This window comes from Perca flavescens, chromosome 7 (assembly GCF_004354835.1).
Source record: "Perca flavescens isolate YP-PL-M2 chromosome 7, PFLA_1.0, whole genome shotgun sequence".
In the NCBI taxonomy this organism is placed as follows: Eukaryota; Metazoa; Chordata; class Actinopteri; order Perciformes; family Percidae; genus Perca; species Perca flavescens.
In genome coordinates this window covers 7922893-7944929 of record NC_041337.1, presented here as the reverse complement: position 1 = coordinate 7944929, position 22037 = coordinate 7922893, and the positions used below count along the sequence as shown (strand labels likewise).

Below are 22037 nucleotides of genomic sequence, written 5' to 3'. Positions count from 1 at the left end.
ACACCCAACTTATTTCTCGCAAAGAGATCTTGATCTGAATGACGTTACCTGATTAAATAAGGAGTTCTATCACTGCTGAGCGGAACACTGAATCAGCGCTGATGCGTTCACTTACAGTTGGACACACTGAAGTGCCTTTATTAAAAGTGAACAAATTACAGTGGCTACGAATCTTCCACCTGAAAAACAAATCCATTCTAATTAGCAAGGACATTTGTAATTTGACACATTTGGCGATTCACCAAAGTCATTAGGAGGACACGTTGTCATCAAAGTTAGCACAAAACGTCACGACAATCCTTCCAAAAGTCGTCGAGGTATTTCAGCTTGGACCAAAGTGGTGGCTCAGCCAACCGGCACTGGCATCCATATCAGCGTGGCTAGAAAGTCAGGGCACTTTCTATGAAGTCACACATTGTAAAAGGGGGGCTGTACTTAATGGATTTTTAATGGCTAATAAGTTATTAATGCTTAATAAATCCATTATAGGCCGTTAATAAGAACTTCTAATGTTGCCAGATTTTAATCCTCCCACAAGTTTAGTTTAGTTTATTTAGCAGGACAATGTGCAGTTACATTAAAAACATGGCTGCACCGGATTTACCATTATGCTACTTTCCATCTGTAATCCTGCACAATTATGACGTAACAGAGTTGAGTACATGACAAAAACAATAAACATAACATGTTTATACAACAAGACAGTTAAGACAATGTAAATAGACTATTTACACCGAAGGTGCAATACACAGATATACACAACAATGGAATAAAAAGCGTTGGTGAGAGCAGGTCTGATGTTCTAAAAGGAAGTATTTAACAGCCCGCGAGAAGCTTTTAAAATTTGAGATATTCTTTAAATTGTTAGGAAGCCCATTCCATTCTTTGACTGCTTTATAGGAAAAGGCTGATTGAGAAAAAACAGATTTTCTTTTGGGAACATTGCAATCACCCCTGGATACTGACCTCAAGGCTGTGTTTGTCAGTTTAGAGCGTAGCTGTACATATGTTTTTAAAGGGGGTGGAGCGGCATCATTAAGAATTTTGTGAACCAAACGGATATTAGAATACCTGATCAAATTATCAAAGCTCAAAATACTGTACTTCTCCAGTATACTACAGTGGTGGTGCTGTCTAGGTTTTTTGTCTTGGATTTTAAAAGCTTGATTATGTAAAGATCTAAGAGGATTTAAAACAGTTTGTTTGGCTTGAGACCATGGTGACATACAATACAATATATGCGATAAAATCATTGCATTAAAATAATATTTTGCTGCTTCCAATGACAAAGAGCTTCTAATGTGCCTGAAGTTAGCAATATTACATTTCAAAACACGACAAACCCTTTTAACATGGTTTTTAAAATCTAGTACAGGATCCAAGATCACTCCCAGGTCCTCACATTTTGGATCATTTAACTATCCACATAAATATGTGGGAGTGGACATTGAATTTTTTTATTTGAGAAATACATTGTTACCGTCTTCTCCGTATTCAACGTAAGGCACTACTTGTTCATCCATTGTGTTGCTTTACTCATTGCCTCAGATAGTTTAGCAGCAACAATATTAACATTGGAACCGTGTGTATATAAAACCGTGTCGTCAGCGTACATCAAGACCTCCACGTCCTCACAAATGGAAGGTAGGTCATTGATGTACAAACTGAAGAGCAATGGCCCCAGAATAGACCCTGGTCACTTGTCTTTTTAAGATCTTTAATTCCAGGAAGACCTTCTAATGCAGTGGTTCCCAAACTTTTTAGTCTATTTTTTCAATATCGTCACCTTCCTAAAATAATGGCCTACGTCATTTAAGTGACTTAAGTCACGCGCTTGACATAGGCCATTATACTAAAGGTGGAGAATCACATGACCTGTTCAACTGAGCATGTAGGCAATTTCACCAGAGGTGGCCAGCTCCATGATGAGGTGATTTAGGGAGAAAAAAAATGACAGGACATTACTACTACTACTACTACTACTCGGCGTGAAAGTGAATGCTTCAGACATTTATCCATTACTTTTAGCTATTTATTTCTACCATGTATCCATTACTTTTAGCTACCTGTTTAAACATCTCTTATATAACTGCAACATGTAGTGTTCACATCAGAAGGGATTCCCACCACTTTTTTTCAGGGAAAAACAAGAAGAAAATCTAGGTTAAAGTATTTATTAATAACTGTCTGGTCAGACTTCATTTTATTAGAAAATGTGAGTATTTATTCATGGTTTAAAAGCATTACCAAATTAAAAAGAATAAAACCAGCCAGAGGGATTTTTTTTTTCTTCACAACCTGGCAACAAACTCTGCTGATGGATCTCTAAAGTGTTTATAACATTTGGATTAACCATTAATAAAGTAAATTTACGAACCCTTTATCCTGGGTGACTAATCAACATCTTCTCCTTTTTTAAAAGTACATTTCAAAGAAAACAATCCACTACTTTGTTACATTACTGAAACCTTTATTGATGAGCGTACAAGTACTGAACAAGGCCGTTATAGTGCAAGTCAACAAGGCGACGAGTATTACAGAAGACCTTGGTGAGTCTAGTCACAGACTTTAAACCAGATTTAGCTCTAATTTGGTTGAACCGTGGAACTTTTTGTAAACTGAGATTCGGAGTAAACTTTCGATACAAGTGACTTAATACCCTGAACGTAGACATCAGTGTCTCAGTAACATCTTTGCACTGTCTAGCATAAGAAGGTGAACAGATCAGGCTGTAACAACCTGAACCTAAGTCTCTATCCAGCCCTGCAGGAGAAGAACAACACCACTGATTGACATATTTATCACATCACCAATGGCTCTCAAACAAAGATGCATGGAAAACAGCTAAAAAAAAAAAAAAAAAAAAAAACATACAATCTCCAGCAGATATGTGATTTAATAGTTGACCCTGTCTAGTCATTTCACGTTGCGTTCCATTTCTGGCAAACGGTGAAACGCTGCAGACGCCTGCTGTATGCACCTCGCGGGAAGGTGCAGAGGAATGTACGTTAGAGTTTATGTTGCGGGGCTGCTGGCGGTGTGTAACGGACAATTCCACATGTGGGGAGATGCAGAGGGATTTGATGGTTTTAGCCGATCCAATATAATGTGTAACTCGTGTGGGAACCAGCTCCCACTGACCCGAGACAACAAAACCGCATACGTAGGATTTCTCATTCACCGGCACGCACCGCTCCAGCTCGGAGGTCGGTATCACAAAGCAACTTCGACGGAGTGGGTTTGGGTTAGCCTCCGATCCTGGAGAACCGGTATTAACTCATCCATAGGAGGGAGTTCACCAGATTTACACATCAAAGTCTATTTTGCAACAGTTGTAATGTGCACATTTCCTAATGTTGTTTAGTTTAAAAATGAAAAGAAAAGAAAAACAAAAACTGGAGGTGTGGAGTTAGAAAGAAGTGCTCTTTGCTTGAGGCTAGCGGCTCGAGGCTTCGGCTTGTGGTCGAGTTGCATTGTGGGTAAGCCAGCAGGTTTTTTGATTAAATCAAAAAAAAAAAAAAAAAAAAAAAAAGAAGAGTGCATAGAATAAAAAAAATAAGAAACATGAGATCTTTGATTCTGCTTCTAGTCTGGTTTACCTCTCTCACACCCTCTCTCTTTCGCTGCAGCCGGGGCTTAGTGCCGCCCAGGGCAATTGTGATTGGTTTAAGAAATACAAACAAGCCAAAGCATTTCCTCCCCCCTAAGTCCTGGATCTTCGCAATCCTCCCTACGGCACCTTTAAATAAAAGATCAGTTCAAATGAAAAATAATCGGTCTATAAAATGACAATAAAAAAAAAAAAATCCCAGTTTCTTAAAGTCCAAGGTGATCCTATGCTTGTGCTGCTGTCCCAATGCTGTGCAGACACACCAAGACAAACATGCAGCTAACAAACATCATTGTCTTAATATTCAACAACAAAAAAAAAACATCCAGCAGTTAATTAATTCTACATATCACTTAGGGCATCATGGAGAACTAGTTCTCTTAAATCTTATTCATTTGTACAGACTAAACCTCCAAATATCCCATCACTCAAACTTTATAGTGACAAAGTGGGAAAGGAAAGGACTGAAACGCTCCTTCATATGGAGGGCAAACATGCAACAGGGAGTCAAACCAATGGACCAAATCCATTAGAACCCACTAGAACACAGTCCAGTATGACGCGGTCCAATCCAACCAAATCCATTAGAACCCACTAGAACACAGTCCAGTATGACACAGTCCAATCCAAGCAGCCACTGATAGTTGTGTCTGAGGTCTGCAGTAAAAGGTCATGGTTACTCTGTATGGCTGATGGGCTGTGCTGTTGCATCAGACTGCATTACACTGGAATGTGTTTATTTTTTATTCTTATTTTCCTTCTGGCCACCACTCACGTCTGCCCTAAATGTCTCCCCAGCCGCCCCAAAGTGCAAAAAACTAAAAACGTATTCCCTGAACTTTTGAACGCACAAGAGAAATTCAAATGTGTATTCTGCACGTTCCCCTTGTAGAAAACATACCTGACGTGTTTCTATAGGTTGGTTTGTTCTATACGTTTCTTGTATAACTATAATAATAAAAAATAAAAAAATCTGATCCATCCACTGTGATCTGACGCTGCCCAGTAAACAGCATCTCACTGGAAACGTGAGCTTGGGATTGCCAACAACCTGGAGTAATCTCACACGTGGATGATTCTTCTGAAATATTGCAACCGATCCACGGAGCACTTCCAGCCAGCGAGGTGGGGCAACAGCAGGTCCCTGCTCGCTCACAGGAGGGCAGCCGCACACAGAGAGAGAGAGGACTGGGGGAGGAGCGGGGGGGGAGAGGAAGGGAGTCTATTCCCTGAATCATAAACCACCAACGAGCTCTGACTCGGCACAACTGTTGGCCTCGCTCTGCTTTTTTGAAATAAACCAAGTGTGCCAGACCTGATGAAGAGGGAATGAACAGCTCAGTGTTTCTGTGTTTACACACACACACACACACACACACACACACACACACACACACACACACACACACACACACACACACACACACACACACACACACACACACACACACACACACACACACACACACACACACACACACACACACACACACACACACACACACACACACACACACACACACAGGGAGGTTAAATGTGAGGTTGATACCAGTACAGATTGCATAGAATTAACAGTTAAGTATCTTCCAGGAGTTATTTTTTTAATCTTGGGGAGGGACAGCAGTCTATCCCTGCATGCTGTTAAGATACACAGCTCGTGTAACGCCCCCCTCTGCTACTTCCCAGGCCTGGTTGTGTGTGTGTGTTTCTGGGATGATTGTGAAAATGTACAGGTACAAGAGCGGAGGCCTGCGTCGAGAGGTGGGGGGGCGACGACAGCGACGTGCACGTGCGCAGCTGAACCCAGGGGGAGCGGGCTCCGGCATGTGGGTGTGTGTTAGCAGCATGCTAGAGGCTACCGTTGGTGAGCTCTACAGGGGCAGCCAGCTGCACGCAGGGCATCACAAGTCCAGTCCAGCCCCCTCCCCACCCCCCACCCCCCGGCGCTCTGCTCATCCACTGAGCGGATGCAGATCCACTTTGACCTTCTCTCCGCTGCTCAGCATCCCCACGGTGGGGTAGAGGCCCCCGGGAGGAACCCCCATCTCCCTCCGGCCCATCAGCTTCCCGTTCCTGGTGAAGAACACCTGCAGGGACCACAGGAGGGCGACACGGAGGGGAAACAAATACAAATTAAATTAAAATAAAAAGACCCCCCGTGTATACATCTCAGTGGAGGTAAACCCACCGATGGGGGGCCACTGGAACAATTACTCCTGAAAGATAATGTCTCGTCAGAATAATAAACTTTGAGAGTGAGAGCACACGGCGTGCCAGCTGTAAACAGACGTATGTGAAGTTTGGAAAATATCGTTAAACAAATACGTGACCGTGTAATGTCTGTGTTCTTGGAGGGGGGGGGAGTCAATGTTTACAGTACATGTCTACTAAATCAGTGAGTGATCAAACATTATCCAGCTGTTCTTAAAAGAACATCAACAAGAGTGTTTTTTTTTTTCCCCTTTCTTCAATGCTAATACCGTGGGCCTCTTTCCAAGTCTCAGAGCAAATACCCACACACTAAAGCAACAAGTGAAGTACTGTGGAGTGTGTGTGTGTGAGAGAGAGAGAGAGTGTGTGTGTGTTCGATAAATCAAGCCAAGTCACTTTATCAAACACTGACTGCACTACCCACTCGAAGAATAAAAAAAAAAGAAAGGCTTAACCTCTATTCAGTTACAGATTGAAGGGTTGAGCGAAGCGGCGACAAGAGGGCGTTAAGTTTGAACAACATCGACACCGGCGCGCACACCCGAGCCCTCTGGGACGTCAGGGAGCAGTGCATCGGGGGTAACGCGTCCCCTGGCTGAATAAATATTGACAGATCCCTGGATTACGACTCGGCCCGTCTTATTCTCACCCGCTTGCCCTCCGGGCCTCGACTTGCAAGACTGTGTGGGCGAGTTAGCCCAGCGGCTAACAGCAGCTACATGTTGAGACAAAGTGAAAACTGCAGTGATTTAAAAAAGCGGTGTAAAGTGAACGTTACAGCAAGAGGTGGATTTAATATATATATATATATATATATATATATATATATATATATATATATATATATATATATATATATATATATATATATACATACATACATACATACACTACCGGTCAAAAGTTTGGGGTCACTTAGAAATTTCCATTCCAGACAGAATACCAGCAGAGATCAGTTGCATTGTTTTTTTTAATCAGGGCTGCAGTTTTCAGATTACATTATGTGCTTACATAATTGCAAAATGGTTCTCGACTGTTGTAGACAGAAGTGGCTGAAGAAATGCTTGAAATTCCATGCTTTTTGGTCTAAACGTCATACCCAAATTAAAAAGTGGTACAGCTCCCATATACTTTGACACTTAGGGGTGTGCCTGATATCATTAGAAAGGAAACACTCAAGTTGTGTCAGGGTGATTCTAGGCCTTACTGACACAGAGTTACAGAGGCTAGAATGGAGACTTTTTATTTCTGTCCAAGTTATAAATCTGTAAAATTATTAAAATACACTGCTGTAAACACATCTGACAGGTGACAGACAACACAGCATTAGCCACGTCTCAGCTTACTACAGAAAAAAATTCAGAAGCTAAAAGACTCAAAAATGGATTTTATAAGAATTCTTTTCTACAAATATGTCTGTCTGTTTTTTTTATTTCTATTTGAAAAGTGCAAATAAAAAAGCCAAAAAACTACAAAATACAACACTTCTCAAATACACAAACAAACCCACATCAATCACCTTTCCAATGATATCAGGCACACCCCAGACTGTCAAAGTATATGGGAGCTGTACCACTTTTAATTTGGGTATGACGTTTAGACCAAAAAGCATGAATTTCAAGCATTTCTTCAGCCACTTCTTTCTACAACAGTCAAGAACCCTTTTGCAATTATGTAAGCAAATAATGTAATCTGAAAACTGCTGCCCTGGTTAAAAAAAACAATACAACTGATCTCAGCAGGTATTGTGTCTGGAATGGAATGGAAATTTCTAAGTGACCCCAAACTTTTGACCGGTAGTGTATGTATGTATATATATATATATATATATATATAAATAATATGGTAAGAGTGATGTTACACCAGCATATGAAAAGTTATCATTGTGATTCAAGTTGCTAAGCTTGGGTTCGCAAAGACAGAAAAGAAAATCACAGATTTTAAAATTTTATTTGCCCTACATTCTTGTACTATTTAAGTTGTAGACGCTCTATACCATACCTGCAAACTCCGAAGGGCTGAAAAAGGTGACACGTGCGTGGATGGGAAAAGGGTATTTTACAATAACTTTGAATGCAGCACGAGGCTGGCGAGGCGAGTTTCTAGTGAACGCAACGTCTGTGTGTCTCCCCCGACGACAGCGGCTGCACACCGTCATACGTTCCTCTGTAGCTGCCTAGCTAACGGTAGGCTAACGTTACGTGCGGTCAGGTGTAGCGTTAACTAGCGTGACGTGCGGCGATGTTTAGGTCACCTCTAACATCCGTTTTCGGAGCATCAGAGAGAAGCAAAGGCATTTCAGTGGCACCGAAATCCGCGTTGCTATTCAATCTGGTAGATAACGGTTGTTAAGGCACCGGTGCCATATTAGCACCCCCCCAAATAAAAACTCGTGGATGACATTTTCCCATTAAAAATGGCAATTTTTGCTGAAAAGTGACTAGTTTGCAGATGTGCTATATACTCTATGGCTGTGAAGCATATCTATGTACTGTGTCTATGCTAACCATTGTTACTATAGCTAGTGTGTAACTTGTGCTTCTACTATAATCATTATTATTATTATTATTATTATTATTATTATTATTATTATTATTATTATTATCAATACTATTTATCATCACTCAGTTTTTCTTCTTATCTACTGGGTTTGTTTTCCTGTGTGTGTTCTGTTAAACACTTTGGATCAACGGTGTTGTGTTTAAAGTGCTATATAAATAAAGTGGAGTTGATTTGATATATAAGGATGTGTCATGCATGTACAGTGTGGCGAAAAGGCTTAATGCTGCACTGTGAAATAGAGCTGCAATGATTAGTCAATTCATCTATTAGTCAACAATTTGAATAATCTATTCATTGTTCAAGTCACCTTTCAGGCCAACATGTATAGGTTCCAGCTCGTCAGATGTGAATATTGTATTGTTTTATACTCTTCTGTGACTGTAAAGTGAATATTGTAGAGTTTTGGACGGTTGGTCGGATGAGACGAGACACGTGAAGACGTTACCTTGGAACTTTTGATTGAGCTTTTCTTTCGTTGGGTTTAGAACAAACCCCGGTGGATTTATGACTGCTCCTCAGATCTCAACTATGCCCAACTGTGAAGCATTTCTATATGCTATTTCCCTTTGTTTACAGTATGTACATCTCCATATGTATGCACACAATGACTCCGCTTTAAAACAAAAAGAAGTGCAACATGAGATTCAACAGGTTTCTTGACTGATTATTTGATATGTGGACGTTTAGGCGGCAGCCCTAACAGATTATTGATGATTAAAATCATTGTTACTTGGAACTGACTCTAGCCTTCAGCCAGCTCACATGGTCAATTGAAAACCTGTATGGTAATAAAGCTGCTTCTGGCTGATTTATGGTAGTGCGTAGGCTCTACGCAGAGCCTACCACGTTGTGAGGATATATACTTTGTGCGCTGGTGTGTCTGCGTCATTCTAGCAGATCTCTTTAAGATAATAGTAGAGCCGGAATGTGTGTCAGTGTGTGTGTGTGTGTGTGTGTGTGTGTGTGTGTGTGTGTGTGTGGGGACTGTGTGGTAGAGCGGGTGAGAGAGTGACGGGGATTAGCAACTCTGGAGGTGGAGACGGAGAAACCGAGCGTCTCCCCTGTGCTCTGTGACCGAGGTCGGGAAGCTGTACAAGGAAAAGTTAACCCTCTCCTGGATTTCAAGGAGAAACCGGAAATGAGGAGGAGGAAATGTAGACTACAATGATGACACTTCATTTTCGGGATCGCTCCGTTGCCGCCCGGAAATTCCACCGGACGAGGACTATGATTAACTGCTCCTCAGATCTCTGCAGGGTAAATCCAGACAGCTAGATAGACTAATCTGTCCAATCGGAGTTTTCTGTTGCGCGACTGAAACAACCTTTCAACGTACAACCCGTTCCACCAAAAACAAGTTCCTTCCAGAGGCTATTTTGTAGAGGCACACTTACTGCGTACGCCCTTAGCGCCACCCAAGACGATAGTGATTGGTTTAAAGAAACGCCAATAAACCAGAGCACGTTTTTCTCCCATCCCAGAATGCTGTGTGGACTTGCCTGACCCTTCCTCCGCAGCGCTGTGGAAGACTAGGGCACGATGTAGGGTCCGATTCTACGTGTACCTACGGCATACATTCAGCGCAGAATGCTAACCTAAGCTACACATTGCCAAATTTCCAAAAAATTTTGGGAGTATTCTTTTAATCGTGAGAAAAACAATATGGACCGTATTTTTTTACTTCTTACCGTGCATCTAAACCTGACGTCATAAAGCCGCCCCCAGTCACCTTCAAGGCTCTCTACCTTCATCTAAATAAAAAAAAAACCAGCTGTACACTACATGCTCAGCAGCAAACGGCAGACACACAAAGTTAGCAACTAGCTTGTGGGCACAACGTTGCACCTAGCAGCCAAATAGCCAGGTATTTCCCTCAGGAAAAAATTGTCACATTCATCAGAAAGACGACTCCAAATGAAAAGCCAATGTTGCTCTGTCCTTGCATTGTGCGTGAATAAGCAACAGTATATAGTTTGTTTCATATCTCGATAACAATATACACTACCGGCCAAAAGTTTGGGGTCACTTATAAATTTCCGTTCCAGACAGAATACCATCTGAGATCAGTTTGACACTCTGGGGTGTGCCTGATATTACTGGACTGGTGATTGATGTGGGTGTGTTTGTGTATTTGAGAAGTGTTGTATTTTGTAGTTTTTTGGCTTTTTTCTTTGCACTTTTCAAATGGAAATAAAAAAAAAAAAAACGCATATCTACATATCTGTAGAAATTAAATCATATAAAATCCATTTTTGAGTCTTTTGGCTTCTGGATTTTTTTCTGTAGTATGCTGAGACATGTGGCTAATGCCCTGTGTTGTCTGTCACCTGTCAGATGGGTTTACAGCAGGGTATTCTAATCATTTTAAAGATGTAGGACTTGGACGCAAATAAAAAAAACTGTAGCTCTGTCAGTAAGGCCCAGAATCACCCTGACACTTGAGAGTGTTACCTTTCCAATGATATCAGGCACACCCCAGATTGTCAAAGTATACGGGAGCTGTACCACTTTTCATTTGGGTATGACGTTTAGAACAAGCGTTTCTTCAGCCACTTCTGTCTACAACAGTCGAGAACCCTTTTGCAATTATGTAAGCACATAATGTCATCTGAAAACTGCTGCCCTGATTTAAAAAAAAAAAACCTGGTATTCTGTCTGGAATGGACATTTCTAAGTGACCCCAAACTTTTGACCGGTACTGTATATCACAATAGACCATGTTTACTGGTAATTCAATAAATAGTTTACATATGAAATGGCCACGTGGTAAAGCCTGTTTTTGTGCACTCCTGTGTGAATGTATTACTTGAAAAATGAAAAGTACTGAGTATTTTCTCATTTTATTGAGAACGTTCGTGCAAAAGGAGCATAAGGTGCAGGATTCAGAATCTAAAGCATAGTCCAAATGATGCAGACATTACCCTAACGCAGTTCAGCTGCTATTTTTTTTTTTTTTACATTGCAATAGAAACAATATGGAAGAATAGTACCTATCGCAGAACCATTCAGCAACTCAACACGACAACTCACGGACACTTTATAACTTTTGACCACATTGACGCGTAGACTGCCTTTCAGCACTTTTTTGACTACATTTTTAAACATATGTATCTTTTATAATGGGTTAATTGGTACGTATTTGTGTGTTTTGGGGGGTGGGGGAGGGGGGTGGTAAAGTATTGAATCTTAAATCTTGAATAAATATATATATAGCATGTTTTTAGATTGTTTTGACGATGTGTATGGTCATATGACCCAGCCTTAATCGGTGTTTTCCTCACCGTGACCTTCCTGCCTTCCTGTCCTTGCTCTACCTCTTCCCCATCTTCCTCTTCCTCCTCTTCGTCGTTGAGGTACAGGATGTTCTGGACGCCGGCGTGGCCTGGACGGACCTCAAGCCGATCCCAGTCGTTCGCGTCGCCTGAGGACAAACACACAGTGCACAGTGTGAACACAGAGCAGAGTAAAACAGCAAAGCATGTTCCCTAATGCCACCGTGAGACATGAGAAGCTTGGTTTTGGAAGTGGGCCCTATAAAGGTTAGAGGACATGAGTTGCTGTCTCCAAATTGTTATCAAAAGGTTCGGTCATGTAAAAACGGATGTACTAAAACCACCTTAGAGCAGGAAAGACTATATTTGTCTCTCGTGGAAATGGTGGGGGGTGTGGTGGGATTAGAGCTTCCCCTTTCAGCGTCTGTTCGGTTGTCTGTGCGGGGGATTTTTTTGGTGCGCGTCCAATTTCTTTCCCACATGCAACACAATAAACTGTGTTAAGACCAAATGTTGCCTTGCGCTAAACCACGCTAAGCAGGTTTAAGAACGAGACCTCCCACGGACGCGCCAACCACTTTTAATGAGTGACAAGTGTAATTGCAGCACCTGAACCCTGTGCCCTCACCTTCTCCGTCCAGGATGTAGTCCCGTGGGAACATGATGCCGCAGCCCATGATGTCACCTTTGAAGCAGCGAGGACCGAAAGCGTCTCCAACCCCGCTGCCGTGAAAGATCTTGCCATCATCTGTCGGAGGGAAAAGAAAACGGTCAATTCTGCAGCTATTCGTTAATCCACTTCACAACTGTAGTGGAATGTAATCACTTACATTTACTCAAGTACTGTGCTTCAGTACAAATGCACTTTCCTTCTCATGCCACTTTCTACTCAAGAAAATATAGTACTTTTGTTCTATACTACAATTATTTGACAGCTTTAGTTACTACTTATTGTATTTAATGTTTATTTGTATAGGGACAAATAAGTATGTAGCATAAACTAATGCCACACACCGCAGCATTTATAGCCTAAGCTAATTTGCATGGGCCTCTAAAATACATTAAACTTAACAAATACATAGGAGACAGTACAAAACACAAACTCAACAATAGGAACGCACATTAAAAACACAAGACTGGGGCGGCCTCTAGCTCACCCAGTAAGAGCGTGCCCTTTGCTGCGTGTCATCCCCCATCTTTTTCCCCCTTTCATGTCTATCCACTGTCTACTACTAATAAAGGAAAAAGTCCCGAAAAATAAATAGACTCTGGTTCGACTCCGACCTGCGGCGGCTCTTTGCGGCATGAAATAAATGAGAAATGTGCGATTAATCACTAGTCAACTATGGAGAAATACGATTAAATATGTGTAATCGACTGACAGCCTTAGTTAAGTTATAAGTTAACTACAAGATCAGCTGAAACAAGTAGTCAATTAATCAATCAGTCCACTGACAAAAAATAATTACTACTATTTTGATAATCACAAAGTCAAAAATGTTTTTTTTACATTTGCAGCTTCATAAATGTGATGATTTGCTGCTTTTTTTCTTTTATTTATTTGAACTCATTTTTAATAACTTAATTTTGGACAGCTGGTTGGACAAAAAAAAAAAAAAAAAAAAAAAAGTGTCATTTTGGGCTCCGGGTAACTGGGACTCGTGTGTGTCATGTAAAAATCAGGGTAATAATAATCTAATCAGATCATATATAACAGTATAACAATCACAGCTGCCATTTTTCGGCATTGAGAATTTCTACTTTTAATAATTATAAGTATATATTACATTTTCCTGCAGGACCTTTACTTGTAACAGACATGGTAGTTGTATTATAAAGGACCTGAATACCTACATAACAATGTACATGTATGTGTCTTTGTTAACCTGTGAGCAGGGCTTCACCAAGTTCAATTTAATACTAATATTTCTATATTACCACGGAATAGAAAGCTATTTAATACCCGTTTCACGAGCATGTATAATGAATTATGATGGAAAACCAGTACAGACGATATGGCCTAAAACTAAACTAAACGTACTTTAACGTCTCCCGACAGCCTGCAATCAGATCCGAAAACATTTCATTACAAACACTACTGCCTACTGCAGGCACGAGAAAATGTGTGAGACTTTTGTAGGTCTTCCAAGGGCTTGTTTTAAGGACTATAGGTCTCGAAAAGTCTTGAAAAGCTTTGAACGCAGATGCCCTCGTCTTTGTCACGACGTGTCCTAGTGCTGAACTGAACTTACGTGGACGTCTTGTAATGCGTTAAGTGTACTGTACATACAATGTCGTGCTAACATACAGGACATCCTGACATTCCTGCTAGATGATGATGTGTGAAAATGGCGAAAGCAGCGCTAGTAACAACACACACAAAAAAAATTAGACATCAACAACATCCAAAGGAAATCATCAAAACAACACACATACTATGGTTGCGAAAGACAACGGAAAAAAAAGGGCAAAAGAAAAACATTGCAGAGGTAGCCTGCAGACGAGCTCTCCTCAAGCGAAGCGGCGTGGCTGCTGCTGGTAAATATTTATGGAGTTGTCATGGGACCCGTCCCCGGCTCAGGATACTGTTTAAACAATCTCTATCGGAGCACCAGGAGGGAGATGGAGACACTGTATCATTACGGCTCCCATGCAGGCCCTTGTCACAACACCACACACACTAGGCAACAGTGGAGCCACGCCGGCACAGGCACAGCACCGCTAAAAATAGCAGAGTGGGGCGGCTTTGGAGAGGGACAGGGGACTGGCGCCGGAGGTGAGCCGGGGTTGTGGAAGTCCAGGTTTGGGCCCAGCGATGGAGCTAGTTCACTGGGACAGGAAAGGTAGGAGAAGGGATGTGGCCGGAGGGGCCGTTCGCCGGGAGTCGGACCTTCAGAAGGCTCGCGCAGCTCGTTCGCAGATTTATTTTGATTTATATTTATGAATTCACGGACTCCAACGACGTGAACAATGTTCAAACACTAAACCAAAGGGATAAGCCTCTGAATCCTCCTTAAAAACACACTACTGTTTACTAAAGACACACCGACTGAATGAAAATGTTCCGTTTTGTGTTTACTCCCGTTCCCCTGAGTGTCCTTAATACATGATGAGATTGGGGCTGAAACGATTAGTAGATCAAACGATTAGTGGGTCAACGAAAAAAAAAAGAAAAAATGAATTACCGACACTTTTGATTGACTTTTTTGAAAGTCATTAAGTAAAGAATACAATACATTCTCTATTTCCAGCTTCTCGGATGGGAGGATTTGCTGCTTTTGTCAGTTTTATATTTTACTTTATACTCTATATTTACAGTAAATTGAATTTCTTTAGAGTTCAGACACAAAAAAAAGCAACCTGTACACATCAGCAACGACTGAGAAAAAAAAATAAAAAAAAGGTTTTACTATTTCCTGACATTTTGTAGGTTAAAGGGGTTCTCCAGCATCTAGTATTGTACTTCCATAAAGTTACTAAGACACATTAAAAAAAAGGAATTTAAGCTGTTGAGGCTGAGATATCTTGACTTTTAGTCGCTCCACAAACATATCTGCAAACTTAGAAGGGCTGAAAAAAGGTGACACCCCCCTTTGAAAAACAACCTTAAAACTGGTCTAATGGGGAGTAAAAAAAACAGGCCTTTAAAGGGCCCGTTTTCTCTTAGCATTAGTCAACGTTAAATGATCCGCCAGCAGGTGTTTAGATCACTCATCAACGTTAAACCAGACACCAACGGGTCTTGTTTCATTACGTGTTTGTTTTCATTTCGCTCATATCTTACGACGAGATATACATTAAAAGTCAGATAACAATACTAATGCAGTGGAGGAGATAGCCTTGCCAAAATCCGTCACACTGAACTAACATTGTAGGCTAACAAAACAAAATTCGCTGATCTTATATTAGCCGACAAGCCGACTAGCTTGCTTTCCATGTTAACAACGTTAGCCGAAAAGCTAAAGGAAAGCTACAGCCAGGGGCTTTTCAAAGAAGACGCTGCCGTTACCTTGATTGTGATTGGCCAAAGACGTTTTATTGTGAAGAAGACCGCAGCAGGTTTTCGAAAATAAAAACTCTTCGGATCTACCCAATTCACGTGGATGACATTTTCCCCATTCAAAACAGCGAGTAGTTTGCAGGTATGCACAAAGCTTGATGGAATTTACATTTGCCATAATGCAACTCCATAGCATTTTTCATTAGACCCTCTTCCCTCTTTCAAAATGAGTTTTGGCTACATTTGTTTTCGAGCGTACAATAATATGTTCTGCTTTTTTCCAAGTGTGCTTTGGAAATGGAGATACATGAAGGCCATGCAGGCTCCACTTGGAGCTCGGCGGTGGCGGAAAATGCTCAAATTTGTGTTGGAGACCAGAGAGTTTAAAATGAGCATAGAGGTGTTGACCGGGGGTTTGGCTCGGAGGCTGTTGATGGAGCAGAATACTGGTGATGGTGTTGATGCAAAAGTCAAGATCCTACACTGAGGAAGTGGCTGGTAAAGCTGACAACGTGAGCTACTGTGACCGCCACCAGATGAAACGGTCGTAAAAGTAAAAAGGTGAACCTAGCAGCAACCAGAAGGTGGAAACTGGAGCTGAGTTGGGGGTTTGGAGCCGGGCCCACAGGAGGAGAGGCCCGGCTCTGACTGAGTACTGGGACCAGCTGGGAAAAGGAAAACAGACGTTTGTAACATGAGAGTTTGTCTGGAAAAGACTGGGCTTCCCTGCCCAGGGAAGAATATGTTCACAGAATCCTAAAACATGAACAATTCAAACTAAATATTTATATTCTTCCATGATTTCACACGTGCGAGTTTGTTCCTGTCCCTAAGAATTTACTATGAATTCCATTTGTGTCAAGCTGTTGATATAGAATATACAGTTTTACTTCCTGGGCCCTTTTGCCAGTGAGGCCCTTAAGCTTGTAAAGTATATGAACAATAATAAATTAAAGAAATAACTGCAGCATGTGGAGGACTTTTCTGGGTCACGAGGCAGTACAGACTCTGGTAAGGTTACCGCCTTCTGTTTTAGCTCCAGGCTTTATTTAGAGTGGTGCTGATGTAGCGTACGACATTGTGTTGGTTTAAGAGCTCAAACGATTAGTTGATCGACAGAAATGCTTATCTATTATTAAATAGAAGTGAAAAGAAGAAGAGTCATCAATAAATTCTCTGATTCAAAGCTTCTCTGGTTCCAGCTTCTCCAGTTTGAGGAGTTTCTGCTTTTCTCGGTCTTATGATAATAAACTAAATAGCTCTGGGTTGGACAGTAAACACAAGTTATTTGATATCATCACCGTGGGCGCTTTGGAAAATTATGATGGTCATTTTTCACCAATATGCTGACATACAGCAAAAAGCGCTTGAGAGAATAATGGGCAGAACGCAGAGCTCCATCAAGGTATGCCCTATCTCACGACGTTAATGCAGTGTGAATTTTCCCAGCTGGGTTCTCATTTTTCCCATCATTCCGACACCACATGAATGCAGCACAAATGCCCTATCTAACAAGGTTCCAGAAAGCGAAAAATGATTTGTGTATACGCCCCGCGATTGGGATGCGCTCCCAAATGTAACTGGTTCTTTCTTGGCCCCTGCTACACCCTTTCGGGCAAGCAGTGTTTATGTAATCCTGCTGACAGACAGACAAAAGACAGACAAACAGAGCCAGACGCATAACCTCCTTGGCGGAGGTAATAGTCGTTAGTTTCAGCCACACATTTTGTTAGTTTACAACCAGGTTGACCATCAGACATACTTGTATTAAGGCGATGAAGACAGACCACGTGTCCAAAGTTTGTACCAGGGACCTCCACAGTATGGACACATTGTCGGCACATGCGCAGTTCAAGTAGCGGTTGGTGTTTTTACCAGGCTCTGTTTGTGCTTGTTAGTGTTATAGAGACTTTGTCATCCAAATCCATTTTTGTCCCATTGGGTAAGAAGGTAATACAATCCCCCATTCCTACACAACACTGGTTGGTGTTGAATAATTGTTTTTGCAGAACCTGAGCTGGAATTAGATTAGACCCTGTCACAGAAGTTAGACTGAGCCCTATTATGTGAGGCTGGCTTGGTGGTGAGGGATGGAGGGTGGCGGTGGGGGTAGGGGGCAACCTTCAGCTGCGGGTGTTGAGTCATAGCACGTGTGACTCACTGATGGGGGGGGGGGGGGTTTGGAGGGGGTGACAGGGTTAATGGGGCTTGCCGAGGAGCACTCACTGGTTGGATGGCTGGTTGCTTCTGATAGGGTCCACAGGGGCCCGCAGTGCCCCACAGGCCATTAAGTTGCGGAGACAAGCCGAGCCAGCACACAGGATGGAGGTCCACACTGGGCCAGCTCCCAACACAAACACTCGTGGTAACACCAGCGCAGGCCAAAGAACTCTCAAACTATACAAGCTATACAAGGAGCAGCGATATGGTTGGCAGCCATTTGTGTATATAACTGGAATATATCTGGAGTAAAATCACAACCTTTAAAGTCAATAATACACATCAAATGTGATCCAGGTCAACACTGGTCGCGTGCCCAATACAACTCACCATAAATCAGGATGACAGAAATAGAGCTCCGTAGTCAAAGTACATGTTGGATGGAATGTTGATGTTGAGTCATTATGCAATGTATGTACTTGCCTTCAGGCTGCATCATATAACTCAAACGACTAACTACAGTCAGCCACTGTTCTCCTTAAGGCTAATGGTAAAAACATTACAAACACTCACGGTGTATTAAAAGGCCAGCGTATGAGGTATGATAAAAATATAACGATAAGTCCATACAAAGCCAAGGTGTGCCAAGAATATTATGGTGGACATTTTTGCCCTTTAGATACTGAGGTCAAATACAAAAACGACCCATAAAAGTTAATAAACAGAGGTACCAGGTGTCACAGAAACACCTCTTCACAGCATTCTCGGCTCGCACCGAGCAGGGAAACCAAGGTAACAAAGTCATTCCTTCTTTAAGCAATTTCTGCTGCGGTTAAATGACCGAGTGCATACAATACTGTGTATACATTCAGTTCCTGTCACTCTGCCAAAGAGCGTCTGCGTGCAATTCTCGAGGTTCCTGAGCTGAGAATCTCGCCTGCGTGGAGGGAGCGAGGGGAGACGTGAAGAAGAGGCCCCCAGCTGTTGATTTTAAGTAGCCTGCACCTTAACCCAAGCATGGGAAGGCAAACCTCGTACGCGCAGCGTGGAAAGCCACATACATCATTTTAGTCTCTAACAAATAAGATTAATGGGAGCTGTGCTGGGGCGTGCACATTTCTGTGGTGTCCAACGCACAGCAGACAAACCAGGCAGACCGCAGCGCTAGACCTCTGGGACTGGCATGGTGAGCCTCTGTGAACGACTGGCCTCGTCTGTCACTCAGCACTGAGGCATCATCCGCAGACCCTGGCAGGACGCGCAGCGTCAACTGTTATTATTATTAATATATCCAAATTATAAATGGAATCCACAAAAAAAAGGGATACGGGGATTTGGGACTCGAAACATTAATTCGAAAAATGAAATGAATGTGCGGAGTGAACAAGAAAATGTGTTATGATAGCTCGTTTGGAGGTCAACTGGAAGAAAGTATATAAACGTTCCTCTAAAAATAAAAAAACCATACACATTCCCTGGTGGAAAAAAAAAAAAAAAACATACAACGGAAAGTGACATTTGTGAGGCGTGTGAATCCTTCAGAGCAGCTGAAAGCCCCTGTGAGAGAGATTAACAATGGGATGCTTTAGACAAAAATAACGCTGATAAAAAAAAAAGCCAGCTGATAAGGAATAACAAGATCTCGACTTCGACAGCGGATCGTCAGATAAAGGGCCGGCAAACCTACGGCAGTTTGTACAGCGTACTGTAACAACAACCACCTACCCAGCACGCCGCTGCTCTCATATCAGGGCAGCGGCGTCTGATAGCTAATCTCTTAGCACCGATAGTAAGGGGTGCTGAGGCCTGGAATGGGAGCTGTGGGGGGTTTAGTGCAGATGCCTGTACGGATTATGTTCACAGGCCTGTCGTCACAAACAACCAAGACGTAACATGTGTGTGGAAGCATAGGAAGATAAAGATAGCTAAGCTTTTTTTTTTTTTTTTTTTTTTTTTTGGTTCATTGCTTATAGAGATATTTAGAATTCCTCCAGAAATTGATGGAGATAAGATCCTTCTCCTCTTTCTGATGCTGTCACCGTCTGTTTACTCTGCTTCCTGTGCTTTTTTATCTGCCTGCAATCCTCCTTGATCTCGGTCCTCGGCACCTTAACATCCAGCTGAGACGGTGCCCTGTGATGTTTGCATCTAAAAAGCAGCAGATGGATGCTTCTGAGGAAGCCTATCTGATCGGATTTATTTATTTCATCTAAAAAAATAAAAATAAAAAAAAAGACTACAGGAGGAATTCCACACTCCTAAAAGGAAATAACACACAGCCTACTTTCTAAGAAATACAACTAGACTGAGAGAAGAAGAGAAAGAGAAAGAGAGAAAAGGGGCTTAAAATCTCACCAGCATGGTACGCCACCGAACCTCGGCTCCATCCTGGGTGTCTGTTCCTGGGGTAGTCCTGCACAGACACAAAACAGTTACACGGGTCACAAAAGCTACGTTCACACCGCAAGTCTTAATGCCTAAATCAGATTTTTTTTTTTGTTTGGCTGTTCACGTTACCTTTTAAAATGTGGCCTATATCAGATTCCAGTGTGAACTGTTTGCGGTTTCGAACTGACCCGCATGCGCAAAATAACAATGACATCAGACGCAGCACGCTGTCGCACTAAAGTTAAGGAGCTTATGGAGGAAGCATTTTCAATTTTATTTCAAAATGTTTTTGAGGAGAAGAATGACGAGAAAGAGAGCCAAATTGGCTATTTTGGCCTTCTGCGGGGTTATGGCTGCAAATTCACTACAGAGGTCTGTGTGCTTCGCCCTGCCCCAGGCATAGTTCACCATCTTTCGGGTCCTATCGTACACGCTCACGCTCCACCTCCCCAACGGTGCGGGTGAGACGGAGGGACCGGGATCCCACCTCAGCCGACGCGCGTCGGCCCTCACTTTCATTACACCAAAAAAAAAAAAAAAAAAAAAAAAAGAAATCAGATCTGGGTCTGATTCAGGACCACATATGGAAGTGGCCTGAATCTGATTTGAAAAAAATATAACAATAAAAATCAGATCTGGGCTAGATTTGAGTGTTCACAGTACTTCTGAAGAAGTCTGACCTGGATTTGGGCCACTTCTGCCTGCAGTGTGAACATAGTCAAATATACATTTCCACAGTCGTGGATATAACGGATTTAAACAACCAAGTCAAGTAAAAATGTTATTTATATAGCCGAATATCACAACTTTGCCCCAAGGGGCTTTACGATCTGTTCAGCATATGACACGCTCCATCTTTAGAACCTCAAATCAGATAAGGAAAAACCTATAAAAATAAAAAATAAAAAAAACTAACAGGGTGAGGAGGAACGAATCGAGACCTCACACCTCTACGGCACATGTTGGGAATTTGCTGATAACGCCCACTGGAAATCAAAAATGAACCGAGAGATAGGCCTGTAGCAATTATTACATAATTGTCCAATCGCAATATTTTTTTTTAAAGTAATCGCCATTTCTCTGTTTAACCGCAATTAATTCTCACGCCCCCAACCGGTCCGTCAGACACCGCCTACCAAGAGTCTGGGTCTGCCGAGGTTTCTTCCTAAAAGGGAGTTTTTTCTTGCCACTGTCGCAATAGCCACTGCTAATGCTTGCTCTTGAGGGAATTACTGTAATTGTTGGGGTTTTGGAATTTATAGAGTGTGGTCTAGACCTACTCTATCTGTAAAGTGTCTCGAGATAACTTTTGTTATGATTTGATACTATAAATAAAATTGAATTGAATTGCTAACATTAACTAAGGTCCAGAGGTATGACTGTTGATGGTTTTGTCAATTTTCTGTTAATTTAAGAACAAAATACGTTAATAAAGAGATGTAATTTACTTCATAGGCTGTGTAGTTGTCTTATTATATTATCTGGGTCACATGACATAATATATTGGACATTTACCATAACCAAAAGCTGTATCCTGGATGTCATTCCAAACTTTTTTTCATTTGACAAATAAATACATAAATAACAATTTTAAAGAATTTGACTGAAAGAGAACATTTTATTGTTAATGGCAATTATTCCTGAGACAATTAATTGTTCAGTAACATTTTTAATTGTTACAGCTCTACCGAGAGCTTCCAGACTAATTCCCATTTTTCGCAACTTGGTCTGACGATGCCAGGATGCTGTCAGTCGACTCTAAATTATCAAGTAAAAAAGCCAGTAGCAGGTTTAATGTGTTGTGACCAGTGCAGTTTAAAAATCATGGTACCAA

At 41.8% G+C, this 22037-nt stretch overlaps 1 protein-coding gene across 5 annotated transcripts in view; it reads right to left on the bottom strand.

Annotated features, from left to right (window-relative positions):
• Positions 1-5549: 5549 nt before the first annotated feature.
• Positions 5550-22037, bottom strand: part of spryd3 (SPRY domain containing 3) — a 63827-nt gene continuing 47339 nt past the window's right edge. For all 5 annotated transcript variants that reach the window (XM_028581883.1, XM_028581881.1, XM_028581882.1 and 2 more), the window contains 4 exons: positions 20171-20228; positions 12284-12403; positions 11665-11804; positions 5550-5697 (listed from right to left, as the gene is read on the bottom strand). In XM_028581883.1, the coding sequence (XP_028437684.1) occupies positions 5563-5697; positions 11665-11804; positions 12284-12403; positions 20171-20228 (453 nt within the window). In that variant the 3' untranslated portion in view covers positions 5550-5562. The remainder of the gene's footprint in view (positions 5698-11664; positions 11805-12283; positions 12404-20170; positions 20229-22037) is intronic.